We start from the raw sequence: 16,034 nt of genomic DNA, 5'->3' as shown, positions 1-16,034 counted from the left end.
TCAGGGTAGAACGATCATGTGGTCAAGGTCAATAGGGATGAGGTGTTGTTATTTATTTATTATCTATTTATTTGAAATCAGTTGTTGAATAAAGCCTTCACATCTTCTCGAGGAAAACGATTGCTTTTTTTCAAGTAAAAACTGCTCGTGTAAAACTGTAGGCGTACTATAGTTCGGTGTAGTTTGAGTGGTTTATTTTGTTTCACTGATTGAGAACAAGAAAAAAAAACTGAACCAGAAAAACAGCTCTCAAAGATTGATCTGTTTCTGACTGAGAGCGGTGGAGGGAGAGAAGAGAGTTGAGGGATTTGTTCACCAGCTTATAGTTTACTGAAACGATAAAAATTAAACATCGTTATAACTACTTGTATAGTTAGTCGTCAAATAATCCGTGTATACTGTAGATAAATGAAGAATTCCCTCCTGATGATGGCTGCTGGTCAACAGCCATCATCATTCCACCTGATGATGGCTGCTGGTCAACAGCCATCATCATTCCACCTGATGATGGCTGTCAGTCAACAGCCATCATCATACCACCTGATGATGGCTGTCAGTCAACAGCCGAAACGTTGTGGTTTCAAAATAATAAATTCTATCTTACAATTTTAAATTCGAAGTGTGGGATTTCTTCATTTATCTTCTTGTATAGTATCTGATGGCAAATATTCAATTGAATTTCTAATTACTCCATTAGTTCATTCACCTCATACCTCTACACTGACCATGGTCATGGTCGGGTCCTCTAGACCAATCACAACCTAGGGTTAGAAACCATGCTAACCCTAGACATGGCCTGTTTGTTTACATCACGTGACAAGCTCTGGACCAATCATATGTTAGGGTTTGTAGCTATGGTAACCCTAGGTCTGTCCTCATATGATATGATATGATATGATATGATATGATATGATATATTTAGCTATATATTCATCTGTTGTTGATGAATGTTTATCTCGTGGCATGTTGTTATTTTATATCATGCAATTCCGTGATTACCTGTCATTATTTCCGGGCTTCTAGTATCCAAGCAACTTCACCAGACGTAGACAGTCGCCCGCTGCTGCTGCTGCCGCTCCTGCTGCCGCTCCTGCTGCCGATCTGACAGTAAATAATTCACCTGTTCTGATGATTTCATTTTCTTCTTAATTAAAATCAATACGTGAAAATCATGTTTAATTCGTTTTGTCAAATGAAACTTTAGTTTGAAACTTGTTGTGCAAATAAACATAATTTGTTTAATGTAATTTGAAATACAGAACGTGACTCGGTTGAAGATTACGTTGTTTCTGCAGGGATTTAAATCAACCACTTTAAAACACTCTCAGCTTACCTTACATCCCACTGGCTCACACTACACAGTTCAAACCCATCACACTACACAGTTCAAACCCATCACCACTCAGTTCCACAGTCCCCGAGACTCAGTTCCACAGTCCTCGAGATTCAGTTCCACAGTCCTCGAGACTCAGTCCCACAGTCCTCAAGACTCAGTTCCACAGTCCTCGAGACTCAGTTCCACAGTCCTCGAGATTCAGTTCCACAGTCCTCGAGACTCAGTCCCACAGTCCTCGAGACTCAGTTCCACAGTCCTCGAGACTCAGTTCCACAGTCCTCGAGACTCAGTTCCACAGTCCTCGAGACTCAGTCCCACAGTCCTCGAGACTCAGTTCCACAGTCCTCGAGACTCAGTTCCACAGTCCTCGAGACTCAGTTCCACAGTCCTCGAGACTCAGTTCCACAGTCCTCGAGACTCAGTTCCACAGTCCTCGAGACTCAGTTCCACAGTCCTCGAGACTCAGTTCCACAGTTCTCAGGGTAGTCAAAGTTAGTTCATTTCAAATGTCGTCATAGTTGAGACCTGTGAAACTGGATCCAGAACAGTCATGGAGGTTGTAGATGTTGAGTTTCATTGTGAGTTGGTTGTCTGTCTCAGATGTAGACAGTTGCCTGTCTCAGATGTAGACAGTTGCCTGTCTCAGATGTAGACAGTTGCCTGTCTCAGATGTAGACAGTTGCCTGTCTCAGATGTAGACAGTTGCCTGTCTCAGATGTAGACAGTTGCCTGTCTCAGATGTAGACAGTTGCCTGTCTCAGATGTAGACAGTTGCCTGTCTCAGATGTAGACAGTTGCCTGTCTCAGATGTAGACAGTTGCCTGTCTCAGATGTAGACAGTTGCCTGTCTCAGATGTAGACAGTTGCCTGTCTCAGATGTAGACAGTTGCCTGTCTCAGATGTAGACAGTTGCCTGTCTCAGATGTAGACAGTTGCCTGTCTCAGATGTAGACAGTTGCCTGTCTCAGATGTAGACAGTTGCCTGTCTCAGATGTAGACAGTTGCCTGTCTCAGATGTAGACAGTTGCCTGTCTCAGATGTAGACAGTTGCCTGTCTCAGATGTAGACAGTTGCCTGTCTCAGATGTAGACAGTTGCCTGTCTCAGATGTAGACAGTTGCCTGTCTCAGATGTAGACAGTTGCCTGTCTCAGATGTAGACAGTTGCCTGTCTCAGATGTAGACAGTTGCCTGTCTCAGATGTAGACAGTTGCCTGTCTCAGATGTAGACAGTTGCCTGTCTCAGATGTAGACAGTTGCCTGTCTCAGATGTAGACAGTTGCCTGTCCCAGATGTAGACAGTTGCCTGTCTCAGATGTAGACAGTTGCCTGTCTCAGATGTAGACAGTTGCCTGTCTCAGATGTAGACAGTTGCCTGTCCCAGATGTAGACAGTTGCCTGTCTCAGATGTAGACAGTTGCCTGTCTCAGATGTAGACAGTTGCCTGTCTCAGATGTAGACAGTTTAGTCTTATCTGTGCAAGCTGAATATTTGCATGTAAAGATAGAACAGAGTTGTGCATGACAAATTAGACTGCATTAGCATTCTGAGCTTTATCTTCATTCAGGTGTTGATGTCTTTTTCATTCTGGTAACAAATGTTGCGAGCTTTTATCTGAAAAACACAGTGTGTGATTAGAATTGAAATAAACTGCGTCGTTCGTTGTCGTTGTTTCCTGTGTTGATAGATTGCTTCAGCCTGGATCTCGACGAACACTTGACTTTCTAATCAACCTCTATTGATCCTTGATTTATACGATTTTAAAATATGCAAAAACAGTTTTGCTTACGTTCAAATTGATTTATTCAAACTGAGATACGGGTTTGTAGTAATCACTAGCACAATCGAAAACTACTATTTTTCTGCAAAAAAGTAAGAAAATGATAGAAATTTTCTCAAATCAAAATCAGAGATTATTACTCCATCTTCTACTCCTACTCCAGCACTTTCCAATCCATCACTGAATCCTGGCACCCCTCACTGAATCCTGGCACCCCTCACTGAATCCTGGCACCCCCTCACTGAATCCTGGCACCCCCTCACTGAATCCTGGCACCCCCTCACTGAATCCTGGCACCCCTCACTGAATCCTGGCACCCCTCACTGAATCCTGGAGCCCCCTCACTGAATCCTGGCACCCCTCACTGAATCCTGGCACCCCCTCACTGAATCCTGGCACCCCCTCACTGAATCCTGGCACCCCTCACTGAATCCCGGTGCTCCTCACTGAATCCTGGCACCCCTCACTGAATCCCGGTGCTCCTCACTGAATTGTGTATCAGCCTGTAGAGTTGAATGTTATATCTTTGATTCATCTCTCTCTACGCTCAGAGCTATGATTATTTCTGTGACCTGGATCATCACCACAGCTGACACTAGTCAACGCGGCCTCCAGCAGTGTACAAGGAGGGGGTTCTACTGAGCCAGCTCAGCAGTATACACAGAATCAAGTGTTACTGAAGTGAGAGGAAGGGGGGCTGAAATTAACTGGTGGCAGTGTCTCCACTGTGGGCTGCAGTGGATGGTGACAGTGGGCTGTGGGCTGCGGCGGTCTGCGGTGTAGTGATGTGTTGAGTGTAGTAGCCTGTTGACTACTGCTGGTCTCTCTCCTGTTATCAGATATTCCCACTGGGAATTTCTGTGTGTTTCATCTTAAAGAATAATTCCTATGATTCATATGGTTTTCGGTTACACTTAGGAAGCAATTTCATTTAGAAATATCCATCAGAATTCAGCGTTATTATCCTCGTCAGTTTGGTGTCTTCTTACGAGAGTTTGGTTGACTCAATCCTCATTTCCATATGACTAGATCGTTTTTATTTTTCGCTGCTGTTTTTATCATTTGGTGAATTATTGAAATATTAAAGAATGTTCATCTAGACTTGAGTCTGTAGACTGTAAACTGTAGACTGTAGACTGTAGACACATGTCAGTCAGTCAGTCAGTCAGTCAATCAGTGAATCTCGGTAGTCAGAGTTAGTCAACGATTGCAAGTTAGTGAAACCGAATATCAGTTCGAACTATAGTGCGAAAATAGTCGACCACGGGATTGAGCACAGTCGCTGTAGTTCGGACCTACTTCCAATATGGCCGACACTGTGAAATACGTTACGACCGAACTATGGCGTGTTTGATTGATTATTAGTTCCGACCACTTGGAGACTAACTTGAAAACCAAAGTTCTCCCAGTCAGTTTCCATACTGTTCTATATGCTATTCATAATTCATGTAAAGTGTTAGAATTTAACAATTAGGTGTGAATTCTATTTGTATAACAGATGGTCTTTCTTTCTCTGCCGCCCTCTGTGCGAATAGCTGCTCATCTATTGTCATCGTATTTCATGTTTTTCATTAATTACGTCTCCTGGGACTCTCACAACTTTACAACTAAACCTATCACACTATTAAAAATGTAATACTTTCCCGGGGTAATTTCTAGACCTGAAGGGGACCAACATCCTCTCGACTATCGGAATATGTGGTTAAATATTCCGGATCCTACTTTCAAAGAATCTGAATATTGAATGTATATTTTTTATTTCTATTATAGGTATATAATAAGTCGATAGTTTTAATATCTGACGGATCTCCAGGACCTCACAAGTAAGTATCATTAGAGACTTTCATTATATCTATAACGCGGACTCAGGATATTTCATCGATGTTTTAAACATCCCATTTATAACATGTATTACACATCCCTTCAGTATTCACTGGTAACGAAATATGTTTATTAATTTTTAACATGTTCTAAAAAGGAGCAATGAATTGACAATGTCAGATGTGCGTATTATGATATTTTTATATGGAGAACTCCCTTCTCTGACTAAACCACGTTTCAGCTGCTGTTTATTTCAAAAATTACCGCGAACAAGAAAAGAAAAACTGCGAACAGCTACAAAACTGTTTTAGATCCGTGTAAATTTGTCATGAGTCATTTTACACAACTCGCAACTAATCATCGGAAAAAATTAAAACAATCCCGAGATAGAAAATGTTGTTTGAAAACTGACGTCCAGTTTCACCGTGGTTCCGTAAAACATGAACTTAACGTGAAACGTGCTAATTTTGTGACGATGAAAACGTTTTATTTTTTTCAGACCTTTGTTACATTCCCCGTGTACCTCACAAGATGATACCGGATCCGGTTCAGGTAAGATTTATATCAAATCATTGATGATCGAAATCTCGAATACTGGGATCGTATTTACACGTACCCGGATTCTGAAGAACAGTTTTTGTTGTCTGTGAAACACGCTGTCAACTTGTGATGAACAGTTATTTAATGTGCTACTTTGGGTCGGACCACTTTCATTATTTGATTTGCCATTTGGTGAAATGAATGTCAAACACTTGTAGAGTAGAATAGTCTCGAGAATGGATCTATTGTCCACCCCTCCCTCTCTCTCTCTTTCCCTCTCCCTCTCGTTCAGGACATTTTTCTCCTCTCTTGACTTCAAACGAGACTATTACCTGCACTCAGTCAGTTATTCAGCTTTCAACTATATAAATATTTAAATCACTTTATATATGATGTAGAGATGTCTCAGTTATAGTCTAACGATGGAAGTGGAATCCTTGATTGCCACAGTAACATCTGCTGCAGTTCCTCAGTGTCGATATGAATGGTTCCTAACTCTGAACTATCGTTGTAACAGTTGATATTTATCATTATTCATTATTCATCTTTAATAAGATATTCATTCAGTAGCTTTTATCAGGTAACTTAGCTAGTCACGTCCTAGTTTGGCCTGAATCCTGAATGTTTACATCAGGTGACCTGCTCTAAGCCAATCAGAGCCCTAGGGTTAGTCCCTATGGAAACCCTAACCCTAGGTCTGGCCTGTTTGTTTACACCATGTGACCAGCTCTTGACCAATCACAAACTAGGGTTAGTAAACAAATCTAACCCTAGGTTTGGCCTGTGTGTTTATATCAGGTGACCAGCTCTTGACCAATCAGAACCTACGGTTAGTAGCTATGGTAACCCTAGGTTTGGCCTGTGTGTTTACACCATGTGACCAGCTCTTGACCAATCACAAACTAGGGTTAGTAAACAAATCTAATCCTAGGTTTGGCCTGTGTGTTTACATCAGGTGACCAGCTCTTGACCAATCAGAGTGTCAGAACCACCTATATGCCTTTAGTTAGTTCAAAGTAGTAAGATATGAAATGACTTTGAAAAACAATTGTAAAAGTATCAAAGTCATGTAGAGGAGATTGACTTTCCGTGATGTAGAACAGGAAATTAGAATAAACTGAATTAATTTCCTTCTCATGTATCATTCATTCATTCATTCATTCATTCATTCATTCATTCAGAGAGAACAGACAGATTCATTAGTAAAATACTGCTGTCCTACAGTAAGGATCGCTCTGCAATGAAGGGCACACTGAGTCCTGCAGTCTAGGGCCCAGAGATCAGCACCCAGTCATGCAGGGTAGGGCACACATAGTCCTGCAGTGTAGGGCCCAGAGATCGGTGCCCAGGGCCCAAAGTCATGCAGTGTAGGGCCCAGAGATCAGCGCCCAGGGCCCAAAGTCATGCAGTGTAGGGCCCAGAGATCTGCGCCCAGGGCCCAGTCATGCAGTGTAGGGCCCAGAGATCTGCGCCCAGGGCCCAGTCATGCAGCGTAGGGCACAGAGATTGGCGCCCAGGGCCCAGTCATGCAGGGTAGGGCACAGAGTCCTGCAGTGAACTATATCTCCCCGATTGAAATGTATTCAGTGTTTGGTTGCAATATTCTGCATCATTAAAACGATCAAATACTTGCATTAACTGAGATGAAACATAGCCAGGAAATTTATTCATGATCATGATCAAGTGATTATTCTGGCAAAGCAGATAAAATATCCAAATGAAGGTGAATTAAAAACGTGAATGTATCGTAGCCTGTCTCAGTGCGCCAATAAAACATCACAGATCAATACAGCCCACATCTATACTGATACAGGACACAGAGAGGGGAGGTATAGATAGGGTTAAAGAGGAGGGAGAGGGAACGAATTTGAGGTATCTTTTTCACCTCAATCTACCGAACACCATCAGGAGAGGCAGCGGAATTGAATCCAATGTTTGATTGATTGGTTAATATCAGTATACCATTCTATTGCATGCATGTAATAACTTCTCATACAGCTCTGTGGGTGGTCTAAACTAATCAATAATCTAACAATTTATCACTGAGTGAAATCTATTAATTTTAATCTCATAGAAATTGAATTCATCGTATTAATGATATCTGTGTTTAGTTGGGTTTAGTGTGGTTTGTTTAGTTGGGTTTAGTGTAGTTTAGTTGGGTTCAGTGTAGTTTAGTTGGGTTCAGTGTAGTTTAGTTTGGTTCAGTGTGGTTCAGTGTAGTTTAGTGTAGTTTAGTTGGGTGAGGTACATAGTTAGAAATAACCTCCTCAGACTTTTTTTATCTGATATTTCAATACATAATTCATAATAATTCTTCATCGAATTAGAAACATATATTTCAAGTAAAATGAACATGTTTATTTTCAGCCCAGAGGCTGAACTGTTTATGTATTGAATCAAATGTAGGTTAATTTGAAAAAACCCAACAGTACTTCAAGTCATTGAATTTCATTTTTAATCGGAACCAGTTTTTATCATTATTTGAATTTATTACTGTATATATATATATTTATATATAGGTATATGTCGACGGAATTTTACTTCCTGGTTTCAAATAGAAATATAGTATAAACGATAATCTCGCGTGATCTGTGATCATATCAGTGATAGAGTCTTTAACAGTCATCAGTCGGGTTTAATGTATGTTTGAAATGTGCAGTTAATGATGTTAAATCATTTAGGCACATCGAGAACATCTTAAACTAGATTCCTAGATGTTTGTTATTGTTAATAGTGTATAAATAGCGTCGGGAAATTCCATCTTTCGTCATTAGAATAAGACGTTGATTTCTCGCGTATAAATTCTGTTTGTAACAAACAGGAACAATTCAGATTGACTCGGAGAAAGTGTAACATTCATCAATATGGAAGACGATAGAAATAAAAGTGAGTCTTAATCAATTTTATTATCATATTTTATAATCATCGCAGAATAAATGATGATTAAATGTAAGAATATGAATTTGTAAAGATTAAAGTCTAGGCAAATATTGTTACTTTGAAACGGCAGGAAATATTTGATAAAAGTAATGCTAAAAAACTTACAGTACAGTATTGTATATATACGGTGTTTATAGGTTTGATTTGTTATTGATTGAAGGTGGAATGTTTTATATCTCAGAAATCCTCCACTGCCAGGGCTTGTCGCTGAATTTATGAATATTTGATTAGAACCGATTTAAAAACCGTTTGTTAAACGTTTTATAAACAGGTCCTGAATTAGTTATTATGGTTCTACTATATATATATATATATATATATATATATATATATATATATATATATATATATATATATATATATATATATATATATAAATGTATATCTGATAGGTTGATATTTGTGTTGGTGAATATTTGATGAAATATCGGGATGGGTCGGATCAGAACCAAATTACAGAAGTATCGTAGTTTAGTAGTTTAGACGAACAATCAGACTATTGAATATTGAGTATTTTATTGAAGATCTGAAGTCTAGTTGTATGATGATTCCCTGTTTATTGTCACATACACAGAACCCTCATTTCATCGTACAGCATATTAATCAGCTGAATTCAGTTCCTCTTTATTTCACTATTTCCGAGTATCATCATCACCACCGCTATCATCATCACTCTCATCATCACCACTGTTCTGTATCATCGCTATCATTGCTCCCTCTCAGTGTCTTATTATCGAAGCCACTATTTTACGTGACTTGAAAACTGTAGTTTTTTTTAAAGCACATCAGACGCTAGTCTCGTGTGTCGTGTGTCGCGGTCGCTTCATTCTCATCTATCTCTCACATTGACTTACAGTATATCGAGATATCATATCAATTATCAATGCAGATATTACTGATACTTTACTTTTATACATCTATGTTCATTTCTAATTACTTCAATACCAATAGAGAGGTGTGTGGAGGGGGGGAGGTGTACAGAGGGGGAGAGGTGTACAGAGGGGGAGAGGTGTACAGAGGGGGAGAGGTGTACAGAGGGGGAGAGGTGTGTACAGGGGGAGGTGTACAGAGGGGGAGAGGTGTACAGAGGGGGAGGGGTGTACAGAGGGGGAGAGGTGTACAGAGGGGGAGAGGTGTGTGGAGGGGGAGAGGTGTACAGAGGGGGGAGGTGTACAGAGGGGGAGAGGTGTGTACAGGGGGAGAGGTGTACAGAGGGGGGAGGTGTACAGAGGGGGAGAGGTGTACAGAGGGGGAGAGGTGTGTGGAGGGGGAGAGGTGTACAGAGGGGGAGAGGTGTACAGAGGGGGAGAGGTGTGTGGAGGGGGAGAGGTGTGTGGAGGGGGAGAGGTGTGTGGAGGGGGAGAGGTGTGTGGAGGGGGAGAGGTGTGTGGAGGGGGAGAGGTTTGTGGAGGGGGAGAGGTGTGTGGAGGGGGGGAGAGGTGTGTGGAGGGGGAGAGGTGTACAGAGGGGGGAGGTGTACAGAGGGGGAGAGGTGTGTACAGGGGGAGAGGTGTACAGAGGGGGGAGGTGTACAGAGGGGGAGAGGTGTACAGAGGGGGAGAGGTGTGTGGAGGGGGAGAGGTGTACAGAGGGGGAGAGGTGTACAGAGGGGGAGAGGTGTACAGAGGGGGAGAGGTGTACAGAGGGGGAGAGGTGTACAGAAGGGAAGAGGTATACAGAGGGGGAGGTGTGTACAGAGGGGGAGAGGTGTGTGGAGGGGGAGAGGTGTACAGAGGGGGAGAGGTGTGTGGAGGGGGAGAGGTGTGTGGAGGGGGAGAGGTGTGTGGAGGGGGAGAGGTGTACAGAGGGGGAGAGGTGTACAGAGGGGGAGAGGTGTGTGGAGGGGGAGAGGTGTGTGGAGGGGGAGAGGTGTGTGGAGGGGGAGAGGTGTGTGGAGGGGGAGAGGTGTACAGAGGGGGAGAGGTGTACAGAGGGGGAGAGGTGTACAGAGGGGGAGAGGTGTGTGGAGGGGGAGAGGTGTGTGGAGGGGGAGAGGTATGTGGAGGGGGAGAGGTGTGTGGAGGGGGAGAGGTGTGTGGAGGGGGAGAGGTGTGTGGAGGGGGAGAGGTGTGTGGAGGGGGAGAGGTGTGTGGAGGGGGAGAGGTGTGTGGAGGGGGAGAGGTGTACAGAGGGGGAGAGGTGTGTGGAGGGGGGGGGGGGTGTACAGAGGGGAGAGGTGTGTGGAGGGGGAGAGGTGTGTGGAGGGGGAGAGGTGTGTGGAGGGGGAGAGGTGTACGGAGGGGGAGAGGTGTACAGAGGGGGAGAGGTGTACAGAGGGGGAGAGGTGTACAGAGGGGGAGAGGTGTGTGGAGGGGGAGAGGTGTGTGGAGGGGGAGAGGTGTGTGGAGGGGGAGAGGTGTGTGGAGGGGGGGTGTACAGAGGGGAGAGGTGTGTGGAGGGGGAGAGGTGTGTGGAGGGGGAGAGGTGTACGGAGGGGGAGAGGTGTACAGAGGGGGAGAGGTGTACAGAGGGGGAGAGGTGTACAGAGGGGGAGAGGTGTACAGAGGGGGAGAGGTGTACAGAAGGGAAGAGGTATACAGAGGGGGAGGTGTGTACAGAGGGGGAGAGGTGTACAGAGGGGGAGAGGTGTACAGAGGGGAGAGGTGTGTGGAGGGGGAGAGGTGTACAGAGGTTACAAAACAGTGAATAATGCTAAAATATGGAAAGTTTTCAAGAATCATTGATCTAGATTAGTTGATATTTCAACTATTGTTAAGTGTTCATTCAAGCTGAATCTGTGATGATAAGAAATAGAACTTTATCGAGAATGAAATATCAGAGAATTGTCTACTCGTAGTTTTATCTCATTATTGAAGATTAAGAGACATTTTATAGGCATCTCGTGGAGAAAGAGATATGAAAAAGAGAATCTCTTGAGAGTGATTCACTGAAACATCGGTAGATTCATTGAATCGCCCGGGACATTACTTCATTGCTCACATAATAAACTGCTATGTCAGAATTGTCGTGTAAATGACTGTTTAATGAATATCACCTCAGGCTTTTTATAATGTTAAATTTGTCAGGGGTTTTATAATGTCATACATGACTCGATACCTCCACACAGAGCAGGCTCTGTATTACCAATTTCCACCTCCGTATTACCAGTTACAGACTCTGTATTACCAGTTTCCACCTCCGTATTACCAGTTATAGACTCTGTATTACCAGTAACAGGCTCTGTATTACCAGTTACTGTATTACCAGTTACAGGCTCTGTATTACCAGTTACAGACTCTGTATTACCAGTTACTGTATTACCAGACACATATAGGTCTAGTTTGTTTCAAGTGGTCAGTATAGAATAGAATAAATCAAACATTACTACTGTAACTGTTGATAGATTTCATGACGTGAACCGATAAGCTTCACTGCTTCACTGATGAAAATAGACATTTCTACAAAATAAATGCCACATGTCGTGATGTAGTTTGATTTGATTTGATCGATAGTTTAATTAGATTCTAGCAGTCGTAGAAGGCAAGTGCTGGTTTTTACGGGAATATTTCTCCCTACACCACTTTCTTCAAACATCTCTGTAGTTTTTTATTGGTTTTAATTACAAATTGTCGAAATAGATTTATGTCTAAAGATGAAATGTAACGACGACGTAGTAAGTAGTAGCTGCTGTAGATAAAGGAATGTTATTCAGGAGACTGAATCATTATTTTTAGAGGTGGACTATCAACTCGTTGCTTGTCACATTGTATTTGTAATGATTCAGTGATGATCTATGACAGTACGCTGCTGGTGCGACCTGTACTGATTGGTGCGACTACTGGTGCGACTACTGGTGCAACGGCGCTGTCTGTGTCCTGCATATAAACTAATATACCATTGATCAAATATGGAAATTTCACTGGTTATATCTACAAATACTTCCTTCTCTTATCCTAACTCTTCTGTAATTTCATTATCCACATATTTCAACAGTGTTTAACGGCTGTAACTATGGGGGGAGGGGATTCTATCTTCACCTTTACTATTCCCACCTCATTACTGGGTTCTTTGCCTCTTTACCGCTGTGGTTCTTCTTGACAGTGCTGAGGGTTCCTCTAACTCTCTGACAGGCGTTCTCTCTATGGCTGTTGATTACAGTCGGGATGAGGTGAGGTCAGCTCCAATCATCGCCAACCCATTTATTTACTAGAAATCATTTATTGATGTCGACATTCATTGATACTTAATCAACTAAATACACTGTAAATACACTGTAAATACACTGTAAATACACTGTGAATACACCGTGAATACACTGTGAATACACTGTGAATACACCGATAGGAAGGACTGAGGGAGGGAGAGATATTAAAACAGATATTTCTCAAGTTAATCTTCCAGTTTTACCTCAATCAACATTTACTGTCTCCCTCTGTCCACCCTCATCTCCCTCTCCCCTCTGTCCCACCTCTCCCTGTCCACCCTCATCTCCCTCTCTCCCTCTCTCCCACCTCTCCCTCTGTCCACCCTCATCTCCCTCTCTCTCTCTCTCCCACCTCTCCCTCTGTCCACCCTCATCTCTCTCTCCTCTCTCCCACCTCTCCTCTGCCCACCCTCATCTCCCTCTCTCTCTCTCTCCCACCTCTCCCTCTGTCCACCCTCATCTCTCTCTCCTCTCTCCCACCTCTCCCTCTGTCCACCCTCATCTCCCTCTCTCTCTCTCTCCCACCTCTCCCTCTGTCCACCCTCATCTCTCTCTCCTCTCTCCCACCTCTCCCTCTGTCCACCTCATCTCCTCTCTCTCTCCCACCTCTCCCTCTGTCCACCCTCATCTCCCTCTCTCTCTCCCACCTCTCCCTCTGTCCACCCTCATCTCTCTCTCCTCTCTCCCACCTCTCCCTCTGTCCACCCTCATCTCCCTCTCTCTCTCTCTCCCACCTCTCCCTCTGTCCACCCTCATCTCCCTCTCTCTCTCTCTCCCACCTCTCCCTCTGTCCACCCTCATCTCCCTCTCTCTCTCTCTCCCACCTCTCCCTCTGTCCACCCTCATCTCTCTCTCCTCTCTCCCACCTCTCCCTCTGTCCACCCTCATCTCCCTCTCTCTCTCTCTCCCACCTCTCCCTCTGTCCACCCTCATCTCCCTCTCTCTCTCCCACCTCTCCCTCTGTCCACCCTCATCTCCCTCTCTCTCTCTCTCCCACCTCTCCCTCTGTCCACCCTCATCTCCCTCTCTCCCTCTCTCCCACCTCTCCCTCTGTCCACCCTCATCTCCCTCTCTCCCTCTCTCCCACCTCTCCCTCTGTCCACCCTCATCTCTCTCTCTCCTCTCTCCCACCTCTCCCTCTGTCCACCCTCATCTCCCTCTCTCCCTCTCTCCCACCTCTCCCTCTGTCCACCCTCATCTCCCTCTCTCCCTCTCTCCCACCTCTCCCTCTGTCCACCCTCATCTCCCTCTCTCCCTCTCTCCCACCTCTCCCTCTGTCCACCCTCATCTCCCTCTCTCCCTCTCTCCCACCTCTCCCTCTGTCCACCCTCATCTCTCTCTCTCCTCTCTCCCACCTCTCCCTCTGTCCACCCTCATCTCCCTCTCTCCCTCTCTCCCACCTCTCCCTCTGTCCACCCTCATCTCTCCTCTCTCCCACCTCTCCCCTCTGTCCACCCTCATCTCCCTCTCTCCCTCTCTCCCACCTCTCCCTCTGTCCACCCTCATCTCTCTCTCCTCTCTCCCACCTCTCCCTCTGTCCACCCTCATCTCTCTCTCCTCTCTCCCACCTCTCCCTCTGTCCACCCTCATCAGTCTCCTCTCTCCCACCTCTCCCTCTGTCCACCCTCATCAGTGCGAGTCTCTCCTCTCTCCCACCTCTCCCTCTGTCCACCCTCATCTCTCTCTCTCTCTCTCCCACCTCTCCCTCTGTCCACCCTCATCTCCTCTCTCTCTCTCCCACCTCTCCCTCTGTCCACCCTCATCTCCCCTCTCTCTCTCCCACCTCTCCCTCTGTCCACCCTCATCTCTCTCTCTCTCTCTCCCACCTCTCCCTCTGTCCACCCTCATCTCTCTCTCCTCTCTCCCACCTCTCCCTCTGTCCACCCTCATCTCCCTCTCTCTCTCTCTCCCACCTCTCCCTCTGTCCACCCTCATCTCCCTCTCTCTCTCTCTCCCACCTCTCCCTCTGTCCACCCTCATCTCCCTCTCTCTCTCTCTCCCACCTCTCCCTCTGTCCACCCTCATCTCTCTCTCTCTCTCCCACCTCTCCCTCTGTCCACCCTCATCTCCCTCTCTCTCTCTCTCCCACCTCTCCCTCTGTCCACCCTCATCTCCCTCTCTCCTCTCTCCCACCTCTCCCTCTGTCCACCCTCATCTCCCTCTCTCCCTCTCTCCCACCTCTCCCTCTGTCCACCCTCATCTCCCTCTCTCCCTCTCTCCCACCTCTCCCTCTGTCCACCCTCATCTCCCTCTCTCCCTCTCTCCCACCTCTCCCTCTGTCCACCCTCATCTCCCTCTCTCCCTCTCTCCCACCTCTCCCTCTGTCCACCCTCATCTCCCTCTCTCCCTCTCTCCCACCTCTCCCTCTGTCCACCCTCATCTCTCTCTCTCCTCTCTCCCACCTCTCCCTCTGTCCACCCTCATCTCTCTCTCTCCTCTCTCCCACCTCTCCCTCTGTCCACCCTCATCTCCCTCTCTCCCTCTCTCCCACCTCTCCCTCTGTCCACCCTCATCTCTCCTCTCTCCCACCTCTCCCTCTGTCCACCCTCATCTCCCTCTCTCCCTCTCTCCCACCTCTCCCTCTGTCCACCCTCATCTCCCTCTCTCCCTCTCTCCCACCTCTCCCTCTGTCCACCCTCATCTCTCTCTCTCCTCTCTCCCACCTCTCCCTCTGTCCACCCTCATCTCCCTCTCTCCCTCTCTCCCACCTCTCCCTCTGTCCACCCTCATCTCTCCTCTCTCCCACCTCTCCCTCTGTCCACCCTCATCTCCCTCTCTCCCTCTCTCCCACCTCTCCCTCTGTCCACCCTCATCTCTCTCTCCTCTCTCCCACCTCTCCCTCTGTCCACCCTCATCTCTCTCTCCTCTCTCCCACCTCTCCCTCTGTCCACCCTCATCTCCCTCTCTCCCTCTCTCCCACCTCTCCCTCTGTCCACCCTCATCTCCCTCTCTCCCTCTCTCCCACCTCTCCCTCTGTCCACCCTCATCTCTCTCTCTCCTCTCACTCAACCTCACTCTCTTCCTCTCTCCCAACCTCTCTCTTGTCTGTCTGAGTTATTATTAATGATGGGTGTAACTCTAATATCCGATCATAGATTCCATTTTAAATGATACACATTCGCATTAGTTCATTAATGATGTATAACTACACTTGCCAGTGTAAGTTTCAAGTTACTAATGTATCGATTTCATCAGAAACCTTTACTTTATCGAGGCCTGGTTTGAGCGGTATGTGTGTCCACTGATACTCAACTCATGACCACAACTGATTAATCATTCTCTGAAACAATAGTCACTCATAAATCAAACTGTGACAGATACAAATTCACTCATTAAAAACGTTCGTAATCCATTAACAACTTCCTCTGTGTCGGATATGACATCATCATTCAATACATCCGGTATCAATTACAATAACTACTCACATTCCACGTGGAGTGGTGCAGCTTCCACGTGGAGTAGTGTGGATACAGTG

The 16,034-nt window shown here is 45.5% G+C and overlaps 1 protein-coding gene across 2 annotated transcripts in view; it reads left to right on the top strand.

Annotated features, from left to right (window-relative positions):
• The window catches only part of LOC141907593 (SAM and SH3 domain-containing protein 1-like), a 43,990-nt gene that overhangs the window by 17,745 nt on the left and 10,211 nt on the right, over window positions 1–16,034 (top strand). For both annotated transcript variants that reach the window (XM_074797289.1, XM_074797293.1), the window contains exons 3-4: window positions 4,885–4,937; window positions 5,435–5,487. In XM_074797289.1, coding sequence (XP_074653390.1) covers window positions 4,885–4,937; window positions 5,435–5,487 — 106 coding nt within the window. The remainder of the gene's footprint in view (window positions 1–4,884; window positions 4,938–5,434; window positions 5,488–16,034) is intronic.

Source organism: Tubulanus polymorphus, chromosome 1 (assembly GCF_964204645.1).
Source record: "Tubulanus polymorphus chromosome 1, tnTubPoly1.2, whole genome shotgun sequence".
In the NCBI taxonomy this organism is placed as follows: domain Eukaryota; kingdom Metazoa; phylum Nemertea; class Palaeonemertea; order Tubulaniformes; family Tubulanidae; genus Tubulanus; species Tubulanus polymorphus.
This window is presented reverse-complemented; position numbering and strand designations above follow the sequence as displayed.